At 46.9% G+C, this 12,203-nt stretch overlaps 1 protein-coding gene across 2 annotated transcripts in view; it reads left to right on the top strand.

The window, feature by feature from the left end:
- DENND2A (DENN domain containing 2A) overlaps positions 1–12,203 on the top strand; it is a 73,113-nt gene that overhangs the window by 48,818 nt on the left and 12,092 nt on the right. The window contains exons 7-14 of one of the 2 annotated variants that reach the window (XM_077339849.1): positions 386–482; positions 2,096–2,146; positions 3,383–3,570; positions 5,330–5,439; positions 6,745–6,814; positions 8,048–8,125; positions 8,936–9,076; positions 9,383–9,531. In XM_077339849.1, the coding sequence (XP_077195964.1) occupies positions 386–482; positions 2,096–2,146; positions 3,383–3,570; positions 5,330–5,439; positions 6,745–6,814; positions 8,048–8,125; positions 8,936–9,076; positions 9,383–9,531 (884 nt within the window). The remainder of the gene's footprint in view (positions 1–385; positions 483–2,095; positions 2,147–3,382; positions 3,571–5,329; positions 5,440–6,744; positions 6,815–8,047; positions 8,126–8,935; positions 9,077–9,382; positions 9,532–12,203) is intronic. The other variant, XM_077339850.1, reaches the window with a different exon arrangement.

Below are 12,203 nucleotides of genomic sequence, written 5' to 3'. Positions count from 1 at the left end.
TGATTGACTGGCCTGTATGTTTGACAAATCTAGTGGTAACACCGGAAGTGGTCTTCCGTCCCTAGGTTAAAAAAAGAAACAAAATGACTCCAAAGTAATTATGCATTCCAAATACCTGCACATATGCAATGCTTGCAAGTTTTGACTGATTGGCATAGCAGTTTCCCCCCCAAAAAAGGCAGGCAGAGCTGCCTCTGAATTAGGAACAGAGGAAAGGCATGCATGTCTTTATGTATTTGCTGCAAAGGTGGAAAGATGATCATTGAATGGGAGGAAAACAGAGGGGAAATTAGAGATTAGAAATTATGAATTAGGACAAACTCATGTTTTGTTTTCCTGACTTGTGATAGCCCACTAACCCACTCTACCCCTCCTTTATGTTAAGCAGCTGGTGTTAAAAATCAACGCCATTTATGAAGCCCGAAGAGGGAAGAAACGAGTCAAGCGGCTGTCCCAGTCTACTGAGAACAGCTCAGGAAGAGGTAAAGGTCCCCTTGGAGCTTAGACTGCACTTGGGGGTTTTGCTCATCTGGACCGTGGACTGTATGTAACTCCAGTTCCTGGCTCTTCCTTAGAGACGTCCAGCGTTCTAAGAGGGTTACTAAATGGAAGAATTGCACATGGGACGGCTGCTGAAAATGGCAGCCACGCGTCAAGCTTCCCCCTTCCCCTTTAGTAATGAGAAGCTAGATACCAAGTTGCACTGAGAAGGAGGTTACAGATATCCCAGCATCTTTCAAATACCTCCCATTCATACGTCATCATCTTCTTCCAACACTTCTTCCAAGTGTTTTTCTTATCCCCTGTCCTGATTCTGTTGTTAGGTCTGTCCGAAAATGCATCTCGCACTCTGCACCAGGCTGCAGCTTTAAGCTGGAACAATGGGCTAACTATCTGCATGCCGCAGGTCCATGTTAACTGCAACGGAAGTGATGAGGAGCATATACCATCTTTGCTCTTCCACATTTAGGACTTATGAGCTACATCCAGCCATTCTTACTTACTTCCTGCTGTCGTGGAGCTGCAGGAAGGGGAAATAGGCAAATAGCAGTAGCTGTTTTCCCATCCTGTCTGCTTAAAAAAAATTTATCCTTAACTCCTGGCTCCAATCATTTGACAGTGGTTTAGCAAGCAAAATCCGTGGGCTGTGTTCACAGGAACAAATGCAAGTGTTTCTGGGTATTTCTGTTGCCCTTGTGTTTGCCAATTATTTCTTCTGTTCTTGTGCGTGGTTTTGCCTCACAAAGAAGGTTGGCTCAGTAAAGTGTGGCTATTGTACAGTTCTCCTCTAAGAGAGAAGGGTGCATTTCTTTCTCAGATCAGGGCACAAACAAAAAAATTGCAGGGGGTGGTATTGCAGTAACCATTATATGGACCAAACAGCTTGGGATTAGGTTTGTTGGTGCAGCAAAGACCCTGTTGCTTGTTTAGAGAATTAACCTTTCCCCTCTTGAAGTTGTCACCATGGCAAAAATCCATAGGCACAATGCTACATGTCCACCTATAGCAGGGGTGGCCAAACTGTGGCTCTCCAGATGTCCATGGACTACAATTCCCAAGAGCCCCTGCCAGCACATGCCTAGAACTTCTGTATGAGGGGAACCAGTGCCTATGAGGGGAACCATTCAGAAAATAGCAGTGGTTCCCAACATGGTGCCCATGAGTGCCATGGTACCTTCCTATGCCTTTCCTGGCACCCACCAATTGTTTTTAGGCAGTGAGCGGGGCCAGGTAGAACTTTTGTCCAGCAAGGCTTCTGACTGGCCATTGGAAATCCATTCATATGCTGGACTCATGTATTTCTGAAGCATCCCGTTACCATCCACACAATGGACTTTCTTGCAGCACTTGCTGTCTGAGGCCTGACTCTGCTGGTGGGTGACATACCCACGTGGCATTCTGTGTACCCAGCATCCCATTTCAGCCCTCAATTACAAACACCCCCAAGACCTTCCAGGGGGGAAAGCAGGGGCTTGGCAGGCTCAGGCACAGGCACAGGGGAGAAAAGTCAGCTATGGGCTGCAGCCTACTAATTTTGGATCAGAGTTTCAAATTCTTGGTTTTTAATCTCTTCTGTTCCTTCCTTTCCTTCTAGTCACAGATGAAAACAGTGAATCCGATAGTGACACTGAAGAGAAGCTGAAAGGTGAGAGAGAAGCCATGTGTGAAAGGCAGAAAAAAGTATGCAGTTTGACCCTTGTGCAAAGCCCTGTATGCCATATGGGTTTTCATGGGAGTTCTTATCCTTGACCACTTCTGCCAGGACATCCGGGGTACCGTGTGACTGCCTAGATATGTCACTCTTGGGGAAAAGGAGATTCTGGGAGATGTATTCCAAAATGTGTCTGAAGGAGTGAGCTCTGACTCACAGAGACTTGTGCTGGAATCCGTTTTGTTATTAGTCTTTATGGTGCCGCCGGAATCTTGCCCCTACCCCTACCCTCCTGCCTCCGATCGCTTTTTTGCGTTAACTCCTGGAGTGGCTCATAAGTGGCCTTTGCGTATGAAAACGGGATATTAGTCTACAGCGGGGAAGTCACACTTAGGTGGAAATTCCAGCTTTTTTAATAAAGAAGTTTAGGTATTTTTTTAGCTTGGTGTTTTTAAAATCAGGGTGGCCGCCCAGCACGTCCACACAGAGCATAAAAGCATATGTTCCTATAAGTGTCTTTAATTTTTGTAAGTGAATTTTGAATCCATCTGATTAAAAACTTCTGAGGTGGTTTGACTCATTGGACTTTAGGTGCTCGACTGCTTTAAGATCACTCATAGTGCAGCATCCGTGAATATTTTATCCTCGGTCCTTTACCATTGAGGATTGCAGTTCCTGTGATCTAAGGCAGGGGTAGTCAACCTGTGGTCCTCCAGATGTTCATGGACTACAATTCCCATGAGCCCCTGCCAGCAAATGTTGGCAGGGGCTCATGGGAATTGTAGTCCATGAACATCTGGAGGACCACAGGTTGACTACCCCTGATCTAAGGCGCAGAGTTTTCAGCCCTGATCATGGCATGAAAGAACAGCCAGATATTCAGATTGTGATGAGCATGCTGTTAAAAAGGCACCGCAGAGTACTGTGGGAATGGAATCGAAAGCATCCGAACTAGGATCCCCCCCCCCGTGGTCTATTAGGTCGACCCCCACTCACTGAGAAAGAACTCAGTCATTGGGCTGAACAAGGGGGGAATAGATTGGGATTAAGAGAATGTGTCCACTGCCGCATTTGTTGTTGTTGTTCTTAAATTTGGGAAGTTTTTATTGGGGTTTTATGTATTTTAACGTATTATGACGTAAACCGCCGCAAGACCATTTGAGGGGGGCAGCGGTATATAAATTAAAATATAAATATATATATATAACCAACCTTCCTGTCTTTGCACAGCTCACAGCCAGCGCCTGGTCCACGTGAAGTCTCGTTTGAAACAAGCCCCCCGGTACCAGACCTTGGAGCGGGATCTGATCGAGTACCAAGAGAGGCAGCTCTTTGAATACTTTGTGGTGGTGTCGCTGCACAAGAAGCAGGCTTGTGCGCCGTACGTCCCTGAAGTCACACAGCAGTTTCCATTAAAGGTAGGGATGAGCTCAAGCATCATCATGGGCTTCTGCTTGCTGAGCAGAAGAGTAGACAAGAAAGGAATTTCCAAGCTGGCGATGGCAAAAACTTTTTTCAAACAATAGAATGAGTTCCTAGGTATAAAACCTTGTCTTCATTTATAAGATGGTCACTTATAACAGGGGTAGTCAACCTGTGGTCCTCCAGATGTTCATGGGCTACAATTCCCATGAGTCCCTGCCAGCGTTTGCTGGCAGGGACTCATGGGAATTGTAGTCCATGAACATCTGGAGGACCACAGGTTGACTACCCCTGATTTATAAGACAGTTACCCTCATGGACCTTTGATATTAATAGACCCAAGTTACATGGTTTAAAATATAAAACATAAGGTATAAAATATAAGGTAGTGTGTTGAAGACTTTGTTAGTATTCCGGGAGGGGGGGAACAATTAAGATATAAGTTCACTGATGAAGTAAAATACGAAAATGAGGTTTTATACCTCGGAACTCATTCTATTGTTTGAATAAAGTTTTTGCCATCGCCAGCTTGGAAATTTCTTTCTTTTTTCCTCCTGCTTGTTGCAGAAGAAAAATTTATTTTTTATATATATATTTTTTATTTTCATAAAGATAGAAATATAGAAATAAGACATATAGTATAAGCTGTTAATACAAAGAACAATAAAATATAGTCTTCATTTGTTACACTTAAACCCTCTCCATTAAGTGTCCCCTTTTAGTTAAGCTTTGAGTTTGGGCTGGGAGGCACTGAGGAGATATACTTAATAACATAGATTCAGCTTACATAGGAAATCTAAGACCCCACATTTACTGCACAACGTTATGAACTTTTGCCCAAAACTTATAAACTTTTTCACATTTCCACCACATATGAAAAAAGAAACCTACTTTATCACCACATTTCCAACATTTTTATCATAGTTTTTAGCAATTTTAGCAATCACTTTTGGTGTCACATACCTCCTATAAAACATTTTATGCTTCCACAGTTCTTGGGACTCTTCAACTAATTTTCTGTTGCCTATAAATGTAACCTTGTTGTAGTGATTGCATAGAAAATTAGGTTTTTAACACAGTTGAAGAGCCTACCTGACAGGTATTCAACACCATATTTTCAGGTTTGAATTAAAAACTTAACATTGAACATTTCTTGTTGAACAGTATGAGCTTGGAAATTTCTTTGTTGTCTACTCATCTTCTGCTGAGCAGAAGAAGCGTTTATTTTTCCAATGGAGTGGGAGTCATCTTGTTTCAGGGGTGAAAGTCAGCTGGTACAGAGCACCAGCAGGAAAGCAACCAGAGTGGTGCTGCCCAGGCTCTGATTCAGGCCACCCCCCCCCCCAAAGAGACCCTCCCACTAAAAAAGTTGTTACTTTCACTTCCACATATGGCAGTGTTTTTGGTAACCGGGCAACCTAGTTCTATCCTAACACATTCTATGAAAATGGGAACGTCCTCTCGGATGGTGTGCTAGCTAGCATCAGATTCCCTTCCAACGATCTGATACGTGTTGAGGTCAGCGAGATAAAGGGAAACGTAAGCCTGGATAGAAACTGAAGGTGAGGAATGTGGTCCGCAGCAAGAAATGCAAAGATCAGAAGGGTGAGACAAAGAAGCCCTTGTTAATCTCTTCCAGGCAGAAGCTCACTCTCTGTCATCGCCTCCTCGTTTGATCGCGGGGAAAAATACTCGAGGCTGTTTCGCCCCCACCTGCTAATCAGAAACATTCCCGTTCTTTTTCCTTTGCTCCAGCTTGAACGTTCCTTCAAATTCATGAGGGAGGCCGAGGACCAGTTGAAAGCCATTCCTCAGTTCTGCTTCCCCGATGCAAAAGATTGGACCCCTATCTGCCAGTTCACCAGGCAAGTCTCCTTGTGGTACACCTCCGCTGAGAATACGAGAGGAGTAAGGTGCTAAGATAAGGTGCAAAGATAAGGATTAAGGTGCTAAGACTGGCAGTCTTCAAGCAAAAGTTGGATACACACTTTTCTTGGATGCTTTAGGACAGGGGTAGTCAACCTGTGGTCCTCCAGATGTCCATGGACTACAATTCCCATGAGCCCCTGCCAGCAAAATCCTGCTTTAGGATGCTTTGGGCTGATCCTGTGTTGAGCAGAGGGTTGGACTAGATGGCCTGTATGGCCCCTTCCAACTCTATGATTCTGTGATAAACACACTGAGGACGTGGTTTCTTCCCAGAAGGGGAAGGATGCAAGGTCAAAGCCAGTTTCTGGCTCCAGCAGATCAAAGATGCCTTCCATTTCACTTTCTGTCTCGTCTCTCCCAACCAGGAGCACTTGTGAATTTATACGCAGCCTTTCTGCCCAGTCAGAGCTTCCGCTGACTTTCCGCTACTTGCTCCACAGGATTGTGGGAGGTCAGCTGCCTCTGCTGGAATAAGCAAGGGAGAGGCCAGTTAGAGGAAAGGGGGAGGGGGCTGGAGAAGACAACTTGTTCTCTACTTCAGCTTGATCTCTCTGCTGATGAAGTGTATGAAGAAGGGGGCAATGGGAGAGATTTTGCTGATAGTAGGGTGACGCTCCTTTCTTGGAAGGGTAATACACAGGAAAGGGGCTTGCCGGGCACCCATGACACTTGCCGTAGTACATTAAGGAACAGACTAAATGTTTGCCTTTTAAAGGCTCCCTGGAACTTGGATTCCCCACCAGCCGCACAGCAGCTGCAGTGAATGGTTATTAAAAAATAAAGTACAGCTCATTTGGATTTGAAACACCACCACGGGGGGGCAGAAAGGTTCCTGCCTACTCCTGCCCCAGCCATTTTCCTTGCCAAAACAGGACTGGGGGAAAGTTGTTTCCTTGTCTTAGCTGCTTCATGCACACCGAATATTCCACGTAGAGCCGCAAAGACAGATAAATACCCCCCCCCCGTGCCCAGTTTTGGCCTGGAAAACAGCTGGGGGAAGAGAATCTGCTGTATTTATAATAGCCAGTCCTTGCTGTGTGGCTGTCGAGAATCTACGTTGGGTTCAGGAAACCCAGAACCAACTCTTTAAAAAAAAGCAAACATCTCGTTTTGCCCTGTCTGCGTGGGAAAAATCACATCTGGTTTAGCTGTGAAAAGATAAAAGCATTATTGTGGGTTTGCATGGGGGGTGGGACAGGGTTCCTTCTTGCATTTATCTCCTATTTAATTATTTCTTTCAGTGAAACGTACTCATTTGTCTTGACTAGTGAAGATGGCAGCCGAAGATTTGGGTACTGCAGAAGGCTACTGGTAACTATTGACAGTTTTCTCCTAAAAGCAACGCTGGGTCAAAAAAGCAGGAAAATCCTTTTCAATCATCCGTTCTTTCTTATGTAGAGGGATTAGAGCAGCCTTTTCCAACCTTTTGACTATGGAGGAAACCCTGAAATACTTTTCAGGCTTCAAGGAACCCTGGAATTGCTGGCAAGCCCCTTCAGAGAATTGGGCACAGAAGTAAGATGCGGGAACCAGCCAATCAATCAGTCAAGCGTTTACCATTTCCATGGCGGAAAGAGAGACTAGGCTTGTAGAGCAGCAGGGGAAGAGGTCTCCAGTGACGTCTAGTGATGTCAGCAGCCATCCAAACTTCTGGAAGAGGCCGCATGACCCCTGGGGAGCTCTCCCGTAACCGCAGGCATCCCTGGAACTCTGGTTGGGAATCCCTGCATTAGAGGGTAGCAGTACGTCTTGGGACTCCTTCGGGTAGTAAAAAACAGGGCACCAAAAACCAGCTCATCTTCTTCGTCTTGCACAGGAGCCAACATTTCTTGTTTTGCAGTTTCTCATAGCTGGATTCCGTTTCCAATAAACAGTCGCAGGACCGCATTGCTCCAAAAGTTAACAATTGACGCTTTGGAGTCATTTACAAAATCGCACATTTGATCGTTAGCTTTGTTTGTCAGTGTCTTCCAGTCTTCTTTTTGATGGAAAACCTTTCAACCCTGGGAATGTTATATTCCAATCAAATGTTTCCATCTCTGTATTTGTATCCTGCTCTGAGAGAGAAAGAGAGGGGGCGGGGCTGGAGATCACCCAGCAAGCTACTTGACAGTGGGTTGGATTGAACTTGGGCTTCCCAGGTCCTAACCCGATCCCCCGAGATTAATTCTACGCTGGCTGTCAGTGGTTCGCCTTTGCCACTTGTGAAGCAGCCCTATAAATATTACGATGCAAAGCTCCGATGCTGAGTTTACGACCAAATCCATGCGGCCACTTTCCTCTTGATGTTGCACATTCTGAACCATTTCACTAGGTCTCTTAATCGGATATTTAGAAAACTGGAATCTTGCTTGCGTGTAGCAAGCATTTATAGGAGCATACTTTAGCCACGTGTTTAGGCTTTTGCAAAGAGGACTAGACTCTAGTTTACATTTTATTGATAGAAGAAGAATGGCACTTTGCATCAAATGCAGGCTTCCTGTGGCTTCTGGTGAATTAATGTCTGTTTGTGTGGGCCTGTCTTATGTTTGTCCCTCTTGAAAGCCCAGTGGGAAAGGGAAGCGTCTCCCTGAAGTCTACTGCATCGTGAGCCGCCTCGGATGCTTCAACCTCTTTTCTAAGGTAAGGGCGAGTGGGGCTAACCATGTGGACCGTGGAAAGAAGGGAGGCTGGGTGAAGAAGGGGACGATGTGCTGGGCAGCCATAATTTGGGGGAAATGGAGCGGGAACAGGGGATTTCCTCTATGTTCAAGCCCTCCCCAGGTTGCTCTTCAAGGGCTCTTCTCTGGACATCTCACTGCTTCCATATACTTCATCCTGAACAATTAAATGGACTGACGTTGCTGAGTGTAGAGGCCGACGGAAAAATCTCTCTGCTCCAAAGCTATGGTTACCGTCTTCTATTGAGAACAGGGTTGTAATTACGAGGGGTATGGATGGCTCAGGCTAGCCCTATCTTGCCAGACCTGTTGTGAACCTTCCTTTTTTCATGGTGAGATCTTGGAAGGTGAGCAGGGTTGGAATTTGGATGAGAGGAAGCTCAGGATCGCTACACAAAGGCAGCCAATGGCAAACCACCCCTGAGCTTCTCCTGCTCTGAAAGCCCTACTGGGTTGGCAACGACTTGGTGGTACTTCCCACCACCACCAGCACCACCACCACCACCATGAAAAGAATGATCATTCAAATGCTCTTGCGTTACTCCCCCCCTCCAATTTTGATCCCAAACATGCCCAACAGAGAGCATTTGGAGCTTCTTCTTGCTTCCCCCACCCCCTTCCTCTCTTGTTGAAACCCTACCATTGGGGACTGGGGAGGCTTAAAAGAAGGACTGATCCAGACAGAGAGGGGACAGACGGAAGCATGAAAACCTGCGTGTCTTCTGTCCAGTACGCGCTGCCATCTCCATGTACTCCTTCCCCTACTTTTCAGATCTTAGATGAAGTGGAGAAAAGACGGGGGATCTCTCCTGCCTTGGTGCAGCCCCTCATGAGGAGCGTCATGGAGGCCCCATTCCCGGCTCTGGGACGAACCATCACCGTCAAGAACTTCTTGCCTGGCTCTGGGACAGAAGTAAGATCAAGAGGAGAGCTAGAGGAAGTGGGCGGGCACTGAAAGTAAATGACATGCAGGTTTCTTCCTTAACGGGAGAGAAGATCCCTGAAGCCTTTAGGACAGGGGTAGTCAACCTGTGGTTCTCCAGATGTCCATGGACTACAATTCCCATCAGCCTCTGCCAGCAAACGCTGGCAGGGGCTCATGGGAATTGTAGTCCATGGACATCTGGAGGACCACAGGTTGACTACCCCTGCTTTAGGCCTCTCTTCCCGCCACACTCCTTCCACCAATTCAACGAGGCCGCGTTCTTTGTTCTTTCAGGTCATAGAGTTGCGTCGGCCCCTCGACTCCAGGCTCGAGCACGTTGACTTCGACTCTTTGTTCTCTTCGCTCAGCATTCGGCATCTAAGCAGAATCTTCTCTTCCCTGCTGCTTGAGAGGAGGGTGATATTTATAGCAGACAAACTCAGGTACCCTTTTCACGCATTTCTGTGCTCTGTGTAAGGGGAGGTCAGTAGGAGCAAAACCTGGCCCCGGGTCCCTTTCTGGCCTTACTCCTTCACCTTCTCCACTGCTGTTTCCTACCACTGATAAATACTCCAGTCCAGGTTTTAGGGTAGCCACTATTCCTTGTTGCCTGCACAGGCAGGGCGGAATGCAACTAGCACCCCATAATCCCTAGAGCTGAAACAACTTGAGGTTTCTATGGGGCTCCGCTGTCCGTTTGCACGACTGTGCCAAACTGGCCTGAGCGATTCCACATAAATCTGCAGCTGGGAGGTGTAGGATGATTCTTTTGGAGGATCTTTCTCTCTGCTCCCGTCCCCCTTCATGGAAACATATCTCTAGCCAGATCCCTGAGAGACTGGGGAAGGAGTGTGAAGAGAACCATCTCTCCCCCAGTTGCACGCAAACACCCAACCCTGCTGTTTTTCGCTGAATACACCTGGCGGTGTCTTGTGGAATGGCCCAAACCCTGCGCTTTCAGCAGCTGTGTGGGAAAGTCTTATCTTGTACGGCCATAATTGGCTTTACATGGCTTTTAAAGCAGATTAGGTCATGTCGTGGAGGATCGGTCTATCAACAGCTATTAGTCAGGATAGCTAATGGAGTCTGTACGTTTAGAGGAATCAGGCAGATGCCTTTAAGGACCAGATGTCGGGATAAGCAGGCAAATCCTTGGGCATCTGGCTGTCCGTGGTTGGATGGAGACCGATTGCTAGACTAGATAGGGCCTGGGTTGATAGGGCCTGGTGTTGCTCTTGTGCTCGATGGCCCTTTGTTTTTGTCCACGAGCGATTAAAAACAATCTGCTGTTTCCCACCCACACCTTACGAAAAGGGGCCCAGGCCTTTCTAAGGCTTTCTGCAGCTGGTGCCTGGCAAGCAGCCATCTCTTAAACGCTTGAGGATTGAGAGAGCCAAGCGTGTTCCTCTCTTTCCCTCTCTCTAAGTCAGCAAAGGCTGAACTTCACCGATGAGTAATGATGCTTATGAGCCCGGGATCAAGTTTCAGCAGCCCACGGTACCCCCAAGCTATCTGTTTTCACAATTCCCGGTAAGACCTGCAAAGTCCATGAGGCTGAAGGGAAGGGGAAGGGGCGCTGCAGAGGCCTTCTGTCACAAAGGGAGCCAAAGGATTCACTCATCCAGCAGGTTTGGGGAGCTGGGACAGAGCCGTACTGTCAAGGAGACAATGAGAAAATGGAGCGGAGACCTAAATGGTACATCTGCTGCAGAGTATGGGATCTGGATTCTGGGGGAATGTCTGTTTTCAACATGGAGGGGGATCTTTACAGCCCGTGGATACACACGGACCTGGTCTGCTTAAAAGTACAAAGTCCTGAATGCAGGCGGCAATCCAAGGAGTGTAGATGTCTTTCTGTGGCCTGCCTTTGTTCCCTGTCCCCTTGCCCCTTACAACCTCTTGTCGATCTTTAAGCTTTTTCACACCCTCGGTGGTAAAACAAAACAAAACAAAGCCTGAAGTCAGAATAAATTATATCTTGAGTGACTGATCTGGATGCGGCTCAAAAGTCTAGGAATCCTCATGTCCTTCTCAGAAGAGGATGTGTGGACAGCGTGGCCAAAAGGCCTGGAGGAAAATGTCCTGTCCCTTTTTATACCCCACTTTTCGCTGCTGGAAGGAATCTCAAAGCCGCTTACAATCACCTCCCTTTCCTCTCCCCACAGACACCCGGTGAGGCAGGTGAGGCTGAGAGAGCTCTGAGAGAACTGTGACTGGCCCAAGGCCACCCAGCTGGCTGCAGGTGGAGGAGGAATGCAGCATCAAGCTTGGCTCTCCAGATTAGAGGCCGCTACTCCCAACCACAACACCAAGCTGGCTGTAGGGTCTTAAATTGTAGAAATGGACGGTGGAAGCTTTTCATGGCACGGAACTCCCATCGCCTGGTGAATTGTAAACTTCCACTGAAGGGATGGAACACTTTTTTTCAAGCCTTTTGGCCTGAATTTAATTTAATCCTAAATTAACACTTCATAGGCACAGAAGTGTTTATTGTTTACAAAATGTGTCTAATGCTGTTCGACCCTCATAAAAGCCACCAAGGCAGCAAACAATTGAAAGCACACAAGGGAGAATCACATTGCAAATCCATTAAAACCAGCCCCCCCCCCAACAAATATCATTAAAACAATTTTTAAATGACAATAAAAGTACACCGAGAACAAGAAAAATGTAATTAAAAGATTGGTTAGAATCATAGAAGTGTAGAGTTGGAAGGGACTATACAGCAGGGGTAGTCAACCTGTGGTCCTCCAGATGTTCATGGACTACAATTCCCATGACCACAGGTTGACTACCCCTGCTATACAGGACACTTACTGCAGGTCCTGTCCTCTGCTGTAAGCCCCGCTTACAGCACAAGTCAATGCATGATGTAGCGGTGAAGAGTGGGGGCTTCTAATCTGGAAAGCCAGGTTTGATTCCTTGCTCCTCCCCATGCAGCCAGCTGGGTGACCTTGCGCTTGTCACAGCCCTGATAGTATTATTCTCACCGAGCCGTCCTGTCAGAGCTCTCTCAGCCTCACCTCCCTCACAGGGTGCCTGTTGTGGGGAGAGGAAGGGAAGGTGATTGTAAGCTGCTTTGAGACTCCTTCGGGCAGTGAAAAGCAGGGTATAA

The sequence above is a fragment of the Paroedura picta genome, chromosome 5, assembly GCF_049243985.1.
Source record: "Paroedura picta isolate Pp20150507F chromosome 5, Ppicta_v3.0, whole genome shotgun sequence".
NCBI lineage: Eukaryota > Metazoa > Chordata > Lepidosauria > Squamata > Gekkonidae > Paroedura > Paroedura picta.
Note: the sequence above shows the minus strand (reverse complement) of the source record. Positions and strands in the feature narration are given on the sequence as shown.